The 12667-nt window shown below is 35.7% G+C and overlaps 1 protein-coding gene across 4 annotated transcripts in view; it reads right to left on the bottom strand.

The window, feature by feature from the left end:
• BCKDHB (branched chain keto acid dehydrogenase E1 subunit beta) overlaps window positions 1-12667 on the bottom strand; it is a 140276-nt gene that overhangs the window by 107329 nt on the left and 20280 nt on the right. For all 4 annotated transcript variants that reach the window (XM_064508707.1, XM_064508710.1, XM_064508708.1 and 1 more), the window contains exons 4-6: window positions 7790-7923; window positions 7003-7158; window positions 2225-2333 (exon numbers count right to left, since the gene is read on the bottom strand). In XM_064508707.1, coding sequence (XP_064364777.1) covers window positions 2225-2333; window positions 7003-7158; window positions 7790-7923 — 399 coding nt within the window. The remainder of the gene's footprint in view (window positions 1-2224; window positions 2334-7002; window positions 7159-7789; window positions 7924-12667) is intronic.

Raw genomic sequence — 12667 nt, 5'->3', positions numbered from 1 at the left:
TTATCAACTGTATTTCATTCACACAAAATATTCAGTTTGTGTTTTGTAATTTTTTTAATTTACTATTACCAGAAACTCAGGTGAAATTTAAGATCTTAACTTTAATTCCCTTCTCAAGTTCACTCCCCTCATTTTGTGTTACTAAGGCTCTCGAATAGCGAAGGTACGAGTTGGAACGAACTGGAAAATGTTTTCAAGGCACCCTTGGCAAGCTGTGTTTCACTTTGGATGTTGCCGTTTCTCCTCAGGTCAGCACAACATGGATGTGGTGACCTTCAGGCAATGCTACCATGACATCCATCCCTCTCCTGGGGATGACTAAGTACGGTGAAGACTCAAGGCCTGATTTTGCTCTTGTATTCTCTGTGGGCGAAGACTTGTTTGGATAGCAAATATTAACACAGAAATGAATGTTCATTTAATAAACATATTTAGTTCTATCTCATATCTGAGCAAACAGACAACATATTTCACCCGTATTCATTTGGAAAGACAGCCACCTTATTTCATTATTCCAAAAAAATATTTTAAAGAATCTTTGAAATTAAGCAATCACAATATCCATGTAATAGTCAGACTGAAATATTCTGCATTACAGCTCTATTTTACCTCAGAGACTACTAGCCTTGTCTCAAAAAACTTGTTTTTTTTTTTTATAGTATGTACTGTTATGAAAAGCTGCCCATGAATCTTGAAAAAGCCTGCCCTGTAATCAACAAACCTGCAACTGCATGTTACAACTGGCATTGGAAATAATATTTGAGAGTGACTGGTAGGCCTTTTCAGCTCCTTGGATAAAGCATGCATCAGACACAAAATCACAAGTTCTGGTCCACATGAGAGCTCCTACAAGACAACACTGACCTGGCAGACAAAAAGATCAAATCACACTAAAAATAGTCTCACTTTTAGAAATGTATTGCTACCTGGAATTCTGGGGTTTTTTTGAAAAGATATAAAGAAATAAGCACTTTTCCCAGTAAGTATCCTATTTGTTTCTGAGTTGTTCTGATAAGTTTTTTTAAAATCTACTTTTTAAAAATCTTTGCTATGTTGTTCTTTGGGTCCCTCCTCTAAGAAGAGGATAAATTTGCTAACAAAATGAGTGCACTCATGGAAATGTGCTGGTAAAAGCTCCAAAATAAAACATGAATGACATTTTGTCCTTAGCTTAACTTCAGTCCACACACAAAGAGCCAACTTACAAATGCAACTGACAAATTTAAGGACAGTTGATATATAAAGCTACATTACACAGAAATACTGAAGAGATGCAAAGGCTTGAATTCTATTTTTGCCAGTTGCTCACCCAATCACCCTGCATATCTCCATATGCGAAATTTTTTATTCACTGTCTGTTCTCAGTCCAGTGTCAATAGTCCAGAGAAGACAAGTTAACTGTTACAATAAAGACAAATGACAACAGATTACTCTGTTAAGTGTTTTACATAATGATGGCTGCTAAAACTACTTTGAATCAAAAAGCTCACAATGACTAAAATAAATGATAGCAAGTAATGCCAATCATGCTTTCGTCCAAGTAAGATTATAATCTAAGGGGCAAATTTTCAGGATTCTAGAAATGAAAAAGTGCTAAGACATTTTAACTTTGTGGTAACGGTGATGTTTAGCTCTTCTAGAAAAATAGAAACAAAAATCAACTTATTCAAAACCTAGAGTTATCAACACGGAAACAGTTTAACTTGTATCAAATTTATATTGTCTTGTCCCAAGTAAAAAAAGTCTCCAAACAACTCCGTAACTTCAGCATCCTAACAAAAACAAGTCTTTCCTTGGACGATTCAAGGTTTAATCCTTCAAGCCATCAAATGCCCACCTTTCTCTGCAGTCTAAGTATTTTTCAAACTTAAATAGTCAAGACCTGTTCATTTGTACACATTGCCACAGCCCTGCTGGATATGGGGTAATGTGTTTTAGTTCTATTCCTCCTTTTTTTTAAACCCATAACTGTACAAAACATTCCAGTTCCAGAGTTAACTAGGCATCAGTCAGGCTGTAAATGTTCACCTATCTTTGCATCCAAATTTGTAAATCTTACCCAGTTTTCACAAATCCTTTAACAACACAGACACCAAACAATTAAAGTAGAGACAAAAAAGTACATCTCAAGACTTCTGCTACACTATCAATTTAGCTATGACTACATAAATATGTGCATAAAATACACAGTCTTTTATTGGAAAATACAGCACAAATCTTTTACCTGCAGCTCGGTAAAGTATTTTAGGTTCAAAGAATATGCATGGATTTTTGTCCTCTATGCATGATAGCAGCAATCCTTTGGCCTGAACAGGACTTCTTGGAATAACAATCTGTAAAAATATTTTTAAACAGTTTAGTTAAAATGTAATTCTGCTACAAGCATTACCAACTAGCATTGCAATGAACATAAAATACAAGTAATCATTTGCCTTCAATAAAATTATGTAAAGATTGAGCAGTCCTTAGATACAAAGTGCACTCCACATTTGGAATTTTTTTATTCTGTACATTAATGAGGCTTGAATAGTTCCCTTCTGTACCATGATTTAAATATTTAATGGATTCCCCTCAGATCAGTCTACCTCAAAATGTTATGGAAACCTGTGAATTCTACCTGAAGATAAGAAAGCCTGTCAACTTCAAAAACCATTAAAGTGTTACTTCAGTAAAACATAGATGGATGACAGATAAAATTTTCAGCTGAGAGATCCTGAGTTGTCTGGGTAAAGATTTAAAGTGTGGCCTGGAAGGTCTTCAAAGTTAGCGCAGGAAAGTTTGAAAACTGAAAAAGGAAATAGTTATTTAGAGTTGACTTCCTTTACTTATGGCAGAAGCCTGGAACTCGTTGGTTTTGGAGGTCCAAAACTACTTGAAACTATTATCAAACAGGGAAACTGTAAGAAAGGGCTCCAGATATCATTCAGATACTTGGAATAAGCCCAAGGAAAAAAAATAGGACTGCCAACAGAATAGGTAATTATGGATGATCTAGATGTAGTCCCAAACCAAGTTTACTTAAGTTTTCAGCAAAGAGTGTTGATTATGATAATGAACAGAAAGTTACCAAATTGTCACAGTCTCAATGAAAACAAAATCCTAAAGAGCTCAGTTCCCTCAGATCAGAAGGACCAGTTAATTTGCACCCCAGAGATGGCAAAGAGCTACCACAATGTCAAAAAATGTCAAAAGTCTACTTAATAGCTATCAAATTAGAAGTAGTACCATCTGACCAAAACCATTAGTTGTAGCATCTGTTAAAAATCCAGGTTTGGATGGGTCCAACTACAGGCCCACTAACTACCTCCAGTAGTTTGCAAGGCTTTAAAATAGTTTCTGAGAGTAATATTTATCAATATAAAAGGAGTGCCAGAACACAACCTGACTTAATCAGCTATCTATAATGTCAAATTAATTTGATAACTAATTTTTCTAAACAAGGGAGATCTAATCTATTTAAACTTTAACAAAGCATTTAATAACTGACATAGGAAATCAGACAATGATGTTACTTGTGTAGCTCCTTAGGCATTGTTTTTAGGACAGACTATTTGCTTCATTAATTTACGGTATTTAAGTCAGAATGTGGAGTGTACAGCATATAATGTACAAGACAGTCATCACCAATACAGAGGTTAATACCAAGAAGAAAGACCTAAATCACATGATTTGACAAAAGTAAAAGGAAACTGAACAATATATAGTGCAAAGTCACACATACAGGGACTAAATTTTTGCTAAAATTTAGAAGACTCAGCAGTAGAAATTCAGACAAAGACCTGAATCTATTATTTGCTCAAAGGATGGCTAAGGCCCTATGTAGTACAAGCATAAAAAAGCACAACAGAGACAAGGAAGTATTACTACTACTGCAAAAATCACTGCTAGAAACTCAACTGGAATACTTCATGACTATAACATCTGTTTTCAAAGAAAATGAAGGAAAACAGGTACCAAAAGAGCTTCAAAAATTATTTGACCTATCTTCAATAATTTAGTTTGTTTAGTCTAACAAAGCAAAGAAAGGGAGAACTAAAGGGAAAACAATAGTTCTCTTACTACATGCAAAATAAGATGATAAAGGACAGATAAGCTAGAGATACAAGTTAGTCATGAACAAATTTAAGCCGGAAATAAAAAGAAAGTTTCTAGTTGCTATGGCAAAAATTCTGGAGCAATCTCTCAATGGAATACAGGGAGTCAACAAGACAATTTTAGGAGACAGTTTGATCCATTAAAATGCTTATAAGAGCAGACAAAAGCTACAATGATCCAATGTCCTTGCCATTCCAGCAAGTTTTGTCTTACGCACTAATAATTACAGTCCCTCCTCTGAATACTTGGCGTTGTGCAAATGCTATATTGCCTGGAAAATCTAAACCTCATCTTTCACTTAAGGAAAAACACTGTCACAACCTGAAGTCAGGAACCAACTGCATAGCTTCGTAAGCAAGCAGTTTTGAAAACTGTCCTCCCCAAAGATGCATCCTACCCTCCTCAGTTTGAAACACATGGCCTTTTTTCCCATAATTTGAACACGATATGCACAGATATGGGACTTCAGCAAAGGCATCTGAATCACAGCTTCATTTGGATACCTGGATGCATACATCAAGGATTGGCTACACACGAAAAATGGCCTGCAAATTTGAAGATAAAGCCTTCACTGAATTAACATGCCACCACTAGCACATATCTATAAAACAGACAGGTTTCAATTTTGGTGAAGGAGCAGTAACTGTTTTAAACAGTATTAACTGCATTAATAAACATCCTTGCAAAAATTAAAGGAGCATGTTGCTTTTAAAGATGCAATATTCAAAAGATACAGAGTCTAAAATATTTCTCTGTACTTCAAGAATATTAGTGCATTGATCAGTTCAACAGAATCTGACATCCGCTTTGAGACACAGCTATCAGTGGTTGCAAGATGTTTTAGCACTTTAGCCAAGGAACTTGTTCTCTGGGTTCCTTCAAGCCCTCAGCAACCCACTCTTCCCCTCCTTCCCTATGGCTCCTTCCACACCCCACTGCAGATAGGTTTTCCAGAGTAGCACCAGCCAGCCACACACCAGCATGTTTGTCTCCTATTCATGCACCCCTCATCTCATCCTTGAGAGAGCTTGAATTTACAGTATATGATGCTGACCTGGAAGAGTATTTGCAATACATACACTTATACTGAAAGAAGAAACAAATATCAAAAAGAAAAAGCAAACGAGAGAAAAAGAAATGAAAGTATGTGATAAAATAAAATTCTGACTTCCTAACTTATTCAGGGGACTAAGTACAACAATACTAGATTGCAGTAGATTAGAAAGGAAATTTTATTCACCAGAGTGGACCACAAAAATCTCAGCATTTTGTTCAGCACAAAGATTTAAGTGATCCACAATATCAACATATATTAGCTCTATCTGTCATCAGTATCTCACTGAACATTAGAAGTTAAATTGTTCTTCTATCACGGTTTTTAAACAAGCTCAAGAAACTGTCTGATTCAACTACATTGTAGAATAATTCGTAGTTTACATTTGCCTATATAAGGAAGTATTTTTCAAGTTCAGTATAAGAACACTTCAAATACAATATTCTTGAGTGAACTAACATTATTTTCAGTGCTCTGGATTGTGCTTTTTAAACAAAATTTGATTTTCCTTCCCCACTTCCCCATCTACAATTAGTAGATGGTCAATTTAATAGTCATTTTCTGAACCCAGATTTCTTTGCAATGGTTCACTTGATTTAAAGCCTGTTTTTACATTTTCCAGTTCTGCACTGACAAATTTTCCTCCCAACACATACAGCTGTTGATTTTTCCTAGCAGCAGCAACTAAAGTCAGAATCAAATCTCTGCTGCAATTAGAAAACAAGACTCTAAAGCACCTGAATCTCCTTAAAAATTTCTACTGAAAGTGTCTTCAGGGAAACTGTATATCTTTCAATTCTGAATTATTTTCACGTCAAAAGTTGATTGGATATTATCAGATATTCAAGAAATACTGTGCAATGAAACAACACCCAAAGATAAAAAATGCATTCCATTTCTCAAATGCCATGAAATAAAATATGAATAACATGCAATAAGATGTGAATAGTAAGATTTTGATCTGGTTCTTCTGGTTTGTGTAGGCTTCTGGTTGGCTTTTGTTTGCTCATTTATTTAAGTAAAGAGAAACAAGCAGGAGAAAGGACTACAGAATCCCTGTAAAAGAGTAACATCTGAAGTTTTTAAACTGCCAAAATCACATATAGACAGTATTTTAACACCAGACAAACAATGAACACCTGTCTCCAGCAGACAAATACTATCTTTGCCTCGAAGTCATTCAGTTGAATCAACCTATGAGTCATTTCCCAGTGGACTGGATGCCGGTTAATCCAAAAGTGCAAGTCCATAGACAAAAATTTTCTCAGGAAAAATGGTGAACTGGCAAAGAGCGCGCTCTCAAGACAGATGTATTGACCCAAGATGACCAAATCCCTCCCCCACCCCTCCACCAAGAAGTCAGTCTAAAAGCTAGGATCCAACTTTCAAGGGATAACACTTTATCATGCAGAAAACTTGCCTCAAGTTACCATTAATTAATTAATTAAAAATAATTTTAAAAAGTATTAGTTGTTAATATTAGGTTTTACCTTCTATACTATACTGGACACAGAACAAAAGTAAAATGTATGCTTTTCAAGCATAAAGCACACAAATACAAAATGTACTAACTAGACAGGTTCCGATTACTTCAATGATGACTATAAATTCTTAAGCTCGACACAGTTTAAGTTTTATAAATTGAAAACTAAACAGTTTTCAATTAACACGTTTGATGCAAATTTTTGTTGCATACTTCGCCATTATATTAGTCTTAATACAGCTTATGATTTGAAATTTAAGTCTGCTCTTCTTCTCTCCGAAACCTCCTTTTCTCTTCCTGCACCCAGATGCATCATTAGTCAGGTTCAATCAAAACAAACCTTAGCAAAATACAGTACGAGTTACTGTACCTTTATTCCTGGACAGTGAGCAAAAAAAGCTTCTGGACTTTGAGAGTGATACAGTGCACCATGGCCCACACAGCCCCAGGGGGCTCTGATGGTAAGGCTGCCACAGTTAAACAAATCTCCAGAGCGGTAACGATATTTTGCTGCTTCGTTAACAATCTGGAAAAAAAAATTAAGCCTTTCATATACTATAGTAACATTCAGTCCATTAACTTTAACTATGCATCAATCTCTATAATGCATGAGACATATTTACACCATCAACTTCATGCATGTCAGTCAGAGGACCAAATTAGAAGCAAAAGAATCCCATGAAGTCAGTGGAAGAGTAAGTATTTTCCAAGAGAAGTGAGACAACAATTCAGCCTACTCAAGGTAGATGCCTCAGGAGTGGCCATACAGCCCAGTAGTTCTCCCATACTGTCCACTAACCCAGTTCAAAGATTCATTTTATCAAATGGCCACACAACAGGCTCCAACAACATAAAGAAGTGAGAGGTGGTGTTGAAAAGGCACAGCTGCAGAGTTTAAGGCTGCTTAAGCCAATAAGGCCACAAAACCAAAAATAAAAACAAATGTTTGCTTCGAACACACCTTTCATTTGCATTATTTATTCAACCCTCAAGCTAGCCCCTGTACCTTCCTGTTTACTTAAAGTATGCATATATATTAGCAATATGGCTGCGGAAATATTTGCTAAAATAGCAGATAAAAACCAAGCATTAATACTATCAGAAGAGTCATTTAAACAGTCATAAGATTTCTTTTTACTTTATTTACTAGTACTAACCTGATCAAATGCTGGAAAAATGTAATCTGCAAACTGAATTTCTGCAATGGCCGTAGCACCTGCAACAGCAACTCCAATCCCAAAACCAACAATTCCTTGCTCACACAAGGGAGTGTTGAAAACCCTGTCTTTACCTACAAAACAAGAAAAAAAATCTTTAACATACCAGCAATAAGTGGAAAACACTACCCTTTAGGCCCAGAAATATTCAAGTTACAAACAAATCATCTACAGTGGAGCATATGGCCTTTCAGATAGGCTTTTTAGGTCTAGCAACCATAAGTATCACAAGTACATTCTTTCACTGTATTTTGTAGCAGCTCAGAGGAAGACAAGGACAAAGAAATGCAAGAACAGTTTATGTAACTTACAGTGTTCTTATTAACACTTCCAAGAAAATAATTTGTTCTGATGTGCATGTAGATAAGAATGCAAACCTATGCTTATATGGGAGGAACATTGAATACCTACATGATTTAAAAAAAAAAAAAAGCTTACAATAGAGAAGCATTGTTAATTTTTTTTTCCTCCAGGCAGTCAAAATGATCTGTCCACAACAAATGCAGGTTGATTGACCAGGGCATCTATATGAAAGCATATTGTCACTTCATATAAACAATGCCCAGTGCAACATGCTTGAGACTGCACTTACCAAAGCATTTGGTCTATCTCCAAAGCAAGAGAAGAAAGCTGTTCCTGCTGTTGTAGGCACAAGACTGGAAATCAAATATTCTGCTTTCTACATCTAGCTTTCACCATGAGAGTGCAAAGAAGTCATTTTATCCCTGACATATTTCTGTGACATCTTCAGGTTCTAAATATGCATCAGTCTAAAAGATGACTGAAGACAGAATTCTTCAATTCATGAAATTAAAAACAAAAAAGAAAGCAGATAGTGTTTAAACACCACTACAATTTATTCCATAAGATATAGTCACATTATTTGCCAGCAGTACCCTACTACCTCGGCAGATCAACATGAGACTTAGCACCGCTATTAAATTTCCTTTTGCAGCACTGAGAAAAAGAGACAATAGGTTTCCGTAGGCATTTATTACTATTATGCATGAATATCCCAAGACTTCGAACTGCATGGAAAAAAGTGAGCATGTTGCACACAGTGGCTATGCAATAAGCTAATAATAACTAAATAATAACGAAATAAATAACAAACAAATTAATAATAAGCAAAATCATTACAACAAAAACTCCTAATTTCAATAGTTGAAAGTTGATAAAGTGAAGAAGGAAAAGATAGCAAAAGGCTTTAGAAAGGGATGGTCAGAACTGAACTGTTATCCACAGATGTACTTATGTCACTGGACAATGTGCACGTCCTTTACTTGGTCTTCTGAGTTTCATACTTCAAGGGTTACTTTATTTGTTTGTTTGACAAATCAGGAAATATTTTTTGGCTCTCCCTCTATTGCCTCCCTTTTCCTCCCAGCAGGAATGTGACTAAGACACTACACATTTAACATAGGGTTAAATAAATAAATAAATAAAAGCCATCCAATGATATTAAAATTTTGGTATTGTCAGTGAGGCTACCCAAACCATTACAACTCCAAAGGGCTATCACAACTGCAGGATACTCCACAATTTTGCACACAACATAGAGGAAATATTTTCAAACAGCTTAAAGATTCGGGGTGAAGGGAGGGACCATTTTCTCAACTTTGTCGTTCTGAACTTCCACATCTTCTACTCATTTCTCTTAAATCACTGTTTCAGACATAAACCATAGCAACCTTGAGTACTTTTAAGACACATGTACACTTGGCTGCTTCCTGTTTAGAAATTAATTTTCAAGGAACTTATAGCTTTCATTTCTTCTGCCATTGCCACTGGAGATAAGAGTGTTACCATAGCTAGTTCAATAAGTAAAACTGAATTCCAGATTAACAAAATTATTGCGTAGCTCTTGAAAGAAGTTATTTTGTCATTCAGATGTCCAACAGATGAGCAGTATGACTTCAATCAACTCTGAATCAAAACAAAGTATCTTGCAGGTCAGGGAACGTCTTACAAGTAGGAAAAGCAACTAGCTCTTGTCCCCAAGATAATACATGAGCAAGTTGATGAAAGGGATTTCTAGGTGTGGATCATCTGTACTTTGTTTCACATCTCTTGGGAGGAGAGAGAAGGAAAAAAAAAACACTAGTAGTTTCCATAGGTACTGTGGTTGAAAGCAGCCTATAATTCGACAGACTTAAAATGACACGTGAAGTCAGAATGACAGTAACTTAGTAATACTACCATTTAGTGTTGCTGTGTTTGTTTTGTTTTGTTTGTTTTTGGGGTTTGGGTTTTTTTGGTTTTTTTTTTTTTTTCCTAGAGTGCCTTAGCAACGCTACTAGCTGGTACATATCTATTCATTCTGTGTTAGTACTACCAATTTGCCTGGTGCTGTATCTGCGTATAAACAGACCCAGTCTTGAAAGCCTTGCTTTCTAAATAACGGAAAAAGACAACAGAATGCTTTGAGAAATCTGGAATTAGGCAAGATCTTCATTAGAAGACATAGTTTGTTGTTATTTTCTCCATAAATTACATGCACTTCTGATAGACATCAGTCATTCCTCAGCTTTACTGCTGAGAATTCTAATAAAAAGTGTTTCAAAAATGCATCAAAAAGGAACCACTTCTTCCCTTAAGAGCTGACAAAAGGGAGAGGATTTCAATCACATGAGGACTATTCCTGTCCCACAGAGAAGGTAGCACACTGGCTTTCTGGACTATTTTGTCCCATTTCTACAGACCTCTAGATCAATAAGTAAGTCCATAGGATGGAGAAGGAAAACACCACCACAGAAAGATGAAGAAAAGAACTGAGGAGAACATGAGATTATTTTTGAAACTAGAGACTGCACATTATTTACATAAATTGTTCTCATTCCTTGAAGCTGGCTGTAAGCTCGGTTGCCTGAGGGCTTACTCAGAGGCATGCTGGCTTCTGCTTCACTGACCGTGCAGGTCTCCAAGTCAAACGGGCCTCAGTTGCAGCCACCAGCGCCAACCCTAGCTGCCTTAACCGGCCAAGCAGAGATTGAGCATCTATGCTCCTGCTCCTCAAGACACAGTATAATCCAACAACCAGGCAGCTTTCTTTAACCGAAATACTTTTTATCAAGGTATTTTTGGAGAAAGGAACATATTGAGCCTAGGCCCACATGTATCACCCCCACATCTCACCACCTTCTGGGAGTCTGGGGAAGTCCCATTTCAGTCACAACCGAAAAGCTGGCTATACCATATCCATCCACACCACTAAACAACTGACAAACATCTCCCCTCGTGATTTAATCTAGGGTGCCTTGAATTACACATCTTATTTCCATTCTCTTTCACTGAAATTTCACTAAATTCTTAACTAAAAGCAACTCATATTTTAATAGACTGAAAAATATATTAATGTTCCCAAGACATATTATGCTTCCTTACTTCTTAGAAGTCTACTAGCAGATCAGTCTATTTCACCGCATTTGCTTACCTGAACTTTTGATCATACACAAGTAACTGTAAATCTCCAAAATACATTGTTAACAATTTTCAGAGGTGACTGACAGCCAAGTACATTAGGAAGCACAATTTAGAAAGTAGTTGGGGGGTGGGAAGGACATTGGATTTTAACTTCTTATGGTTTGCCTGGAGTGTGCTATTCTACTTGGTTAAGATTGCTCCCCCTCAGACACTGCTTAGGTTGCCAAAACTGAATTTACGAAGTCAAGTCATAAATGCAGTACAGATATAAGAATAAAACAGGCTGGCAAAGATCACAATCACATATGAAAAGGATCTAAGATGTTCCCGTATCAGCTAAAAAAAGTAGAACAATAAATAAGCAGGAAGAGTTACCCTCAATATATGAACAAAACAGTTATTTGATTATGGTAACAAAGCAATGGTGTGCGGTGGGATAACACAAGTCAAGTGTCAGTATAGAAAGGTATGACTTGTTACACAGAATAAAAAGGATGCCAGGCAGATGCTTCAATGGAAGCAAGCATGAAAAACAAAATCAGGAAATACAAAAACACATAACAGAAACAGGATATTCAGTAGCAAATAACTAGTAACCAAAATGCAGATTATAGACATAATCAGAAAAGAAAACACTGCAAAAATTAAGTTATAGAAGAGACTGAAGCAAAAATATCAGTTAAATTCACAATTAAAAAATATATATTGAAATCAAAATAGTCAATCACCGTTCTTTTTTTCTCCACATAAATTTCTATTACATTTTAACACATACTAACTTACTGAAATGCAAATGTAAGCCTGGTTTAAAATTCTACCACATAAACTATACAAAAAAGTCTGAACACAATAAAAACAAAACAAAGATCATTGAGAAGGGCCCAGAAAGAAAAATTCAGATCATACTAGGCTTACTTAATCTTATTCTTTGTTAACAGATTTTTCAGAGTAAGCTGAAATAGCATTATATATTGGTTCTATAAATAAGTTTGTATCACCTCATACTGAAATGTATTTGAACTATTCTGTAAAATGAGTTTCAACTAATAATTTATAAAAAAAATTTTAATTAATTGTTTAATATCAATTTGGAGTAGGTGCATGAACTTAAAAGCGTTTTGGATCCACCACACTAATATTCCTCTGTATGATTTGAATGTAAAAGACACCTAATAAAGCATCCAAAATACTACTGAGATATTAAACTAGAGACAGCATGGTGCTATCAAAGGAGTATGATAAAATAAATGAAGTGAAAATCAGTAAAAGCAAATATGAAATCCAATGCAACAGTTATAATACAAACAACTTGAAGGACCTAATTTGGACTTTCAGAACTAAAGGCAAAAGCGTGAAGTGCTAGAGCTTGAAATTGGAAAGACAATTACCTTGAGG

The sequence above is a fragment of the Dromaius novaehollandiae genome, chromosome 3, assembly GCF_036370855.1.
Source record: "Dromaius novaehollandiae isolate bDroNov1 chromosome 3, bDroNov1.hap1, whole genome shotgun sequence".
Lineage (NCBI taxonomy): Eukaryota > Metazoa > Chordata > Aves > Casuariiformes > Dromaiidae > Dromaius > Dromaius novaehollandiae.
The sequence above is the reverse complement of the archived record's forward strand: the minus strand, read 5'-3'. Positions and strand labels throughout refer to the sequence as shown.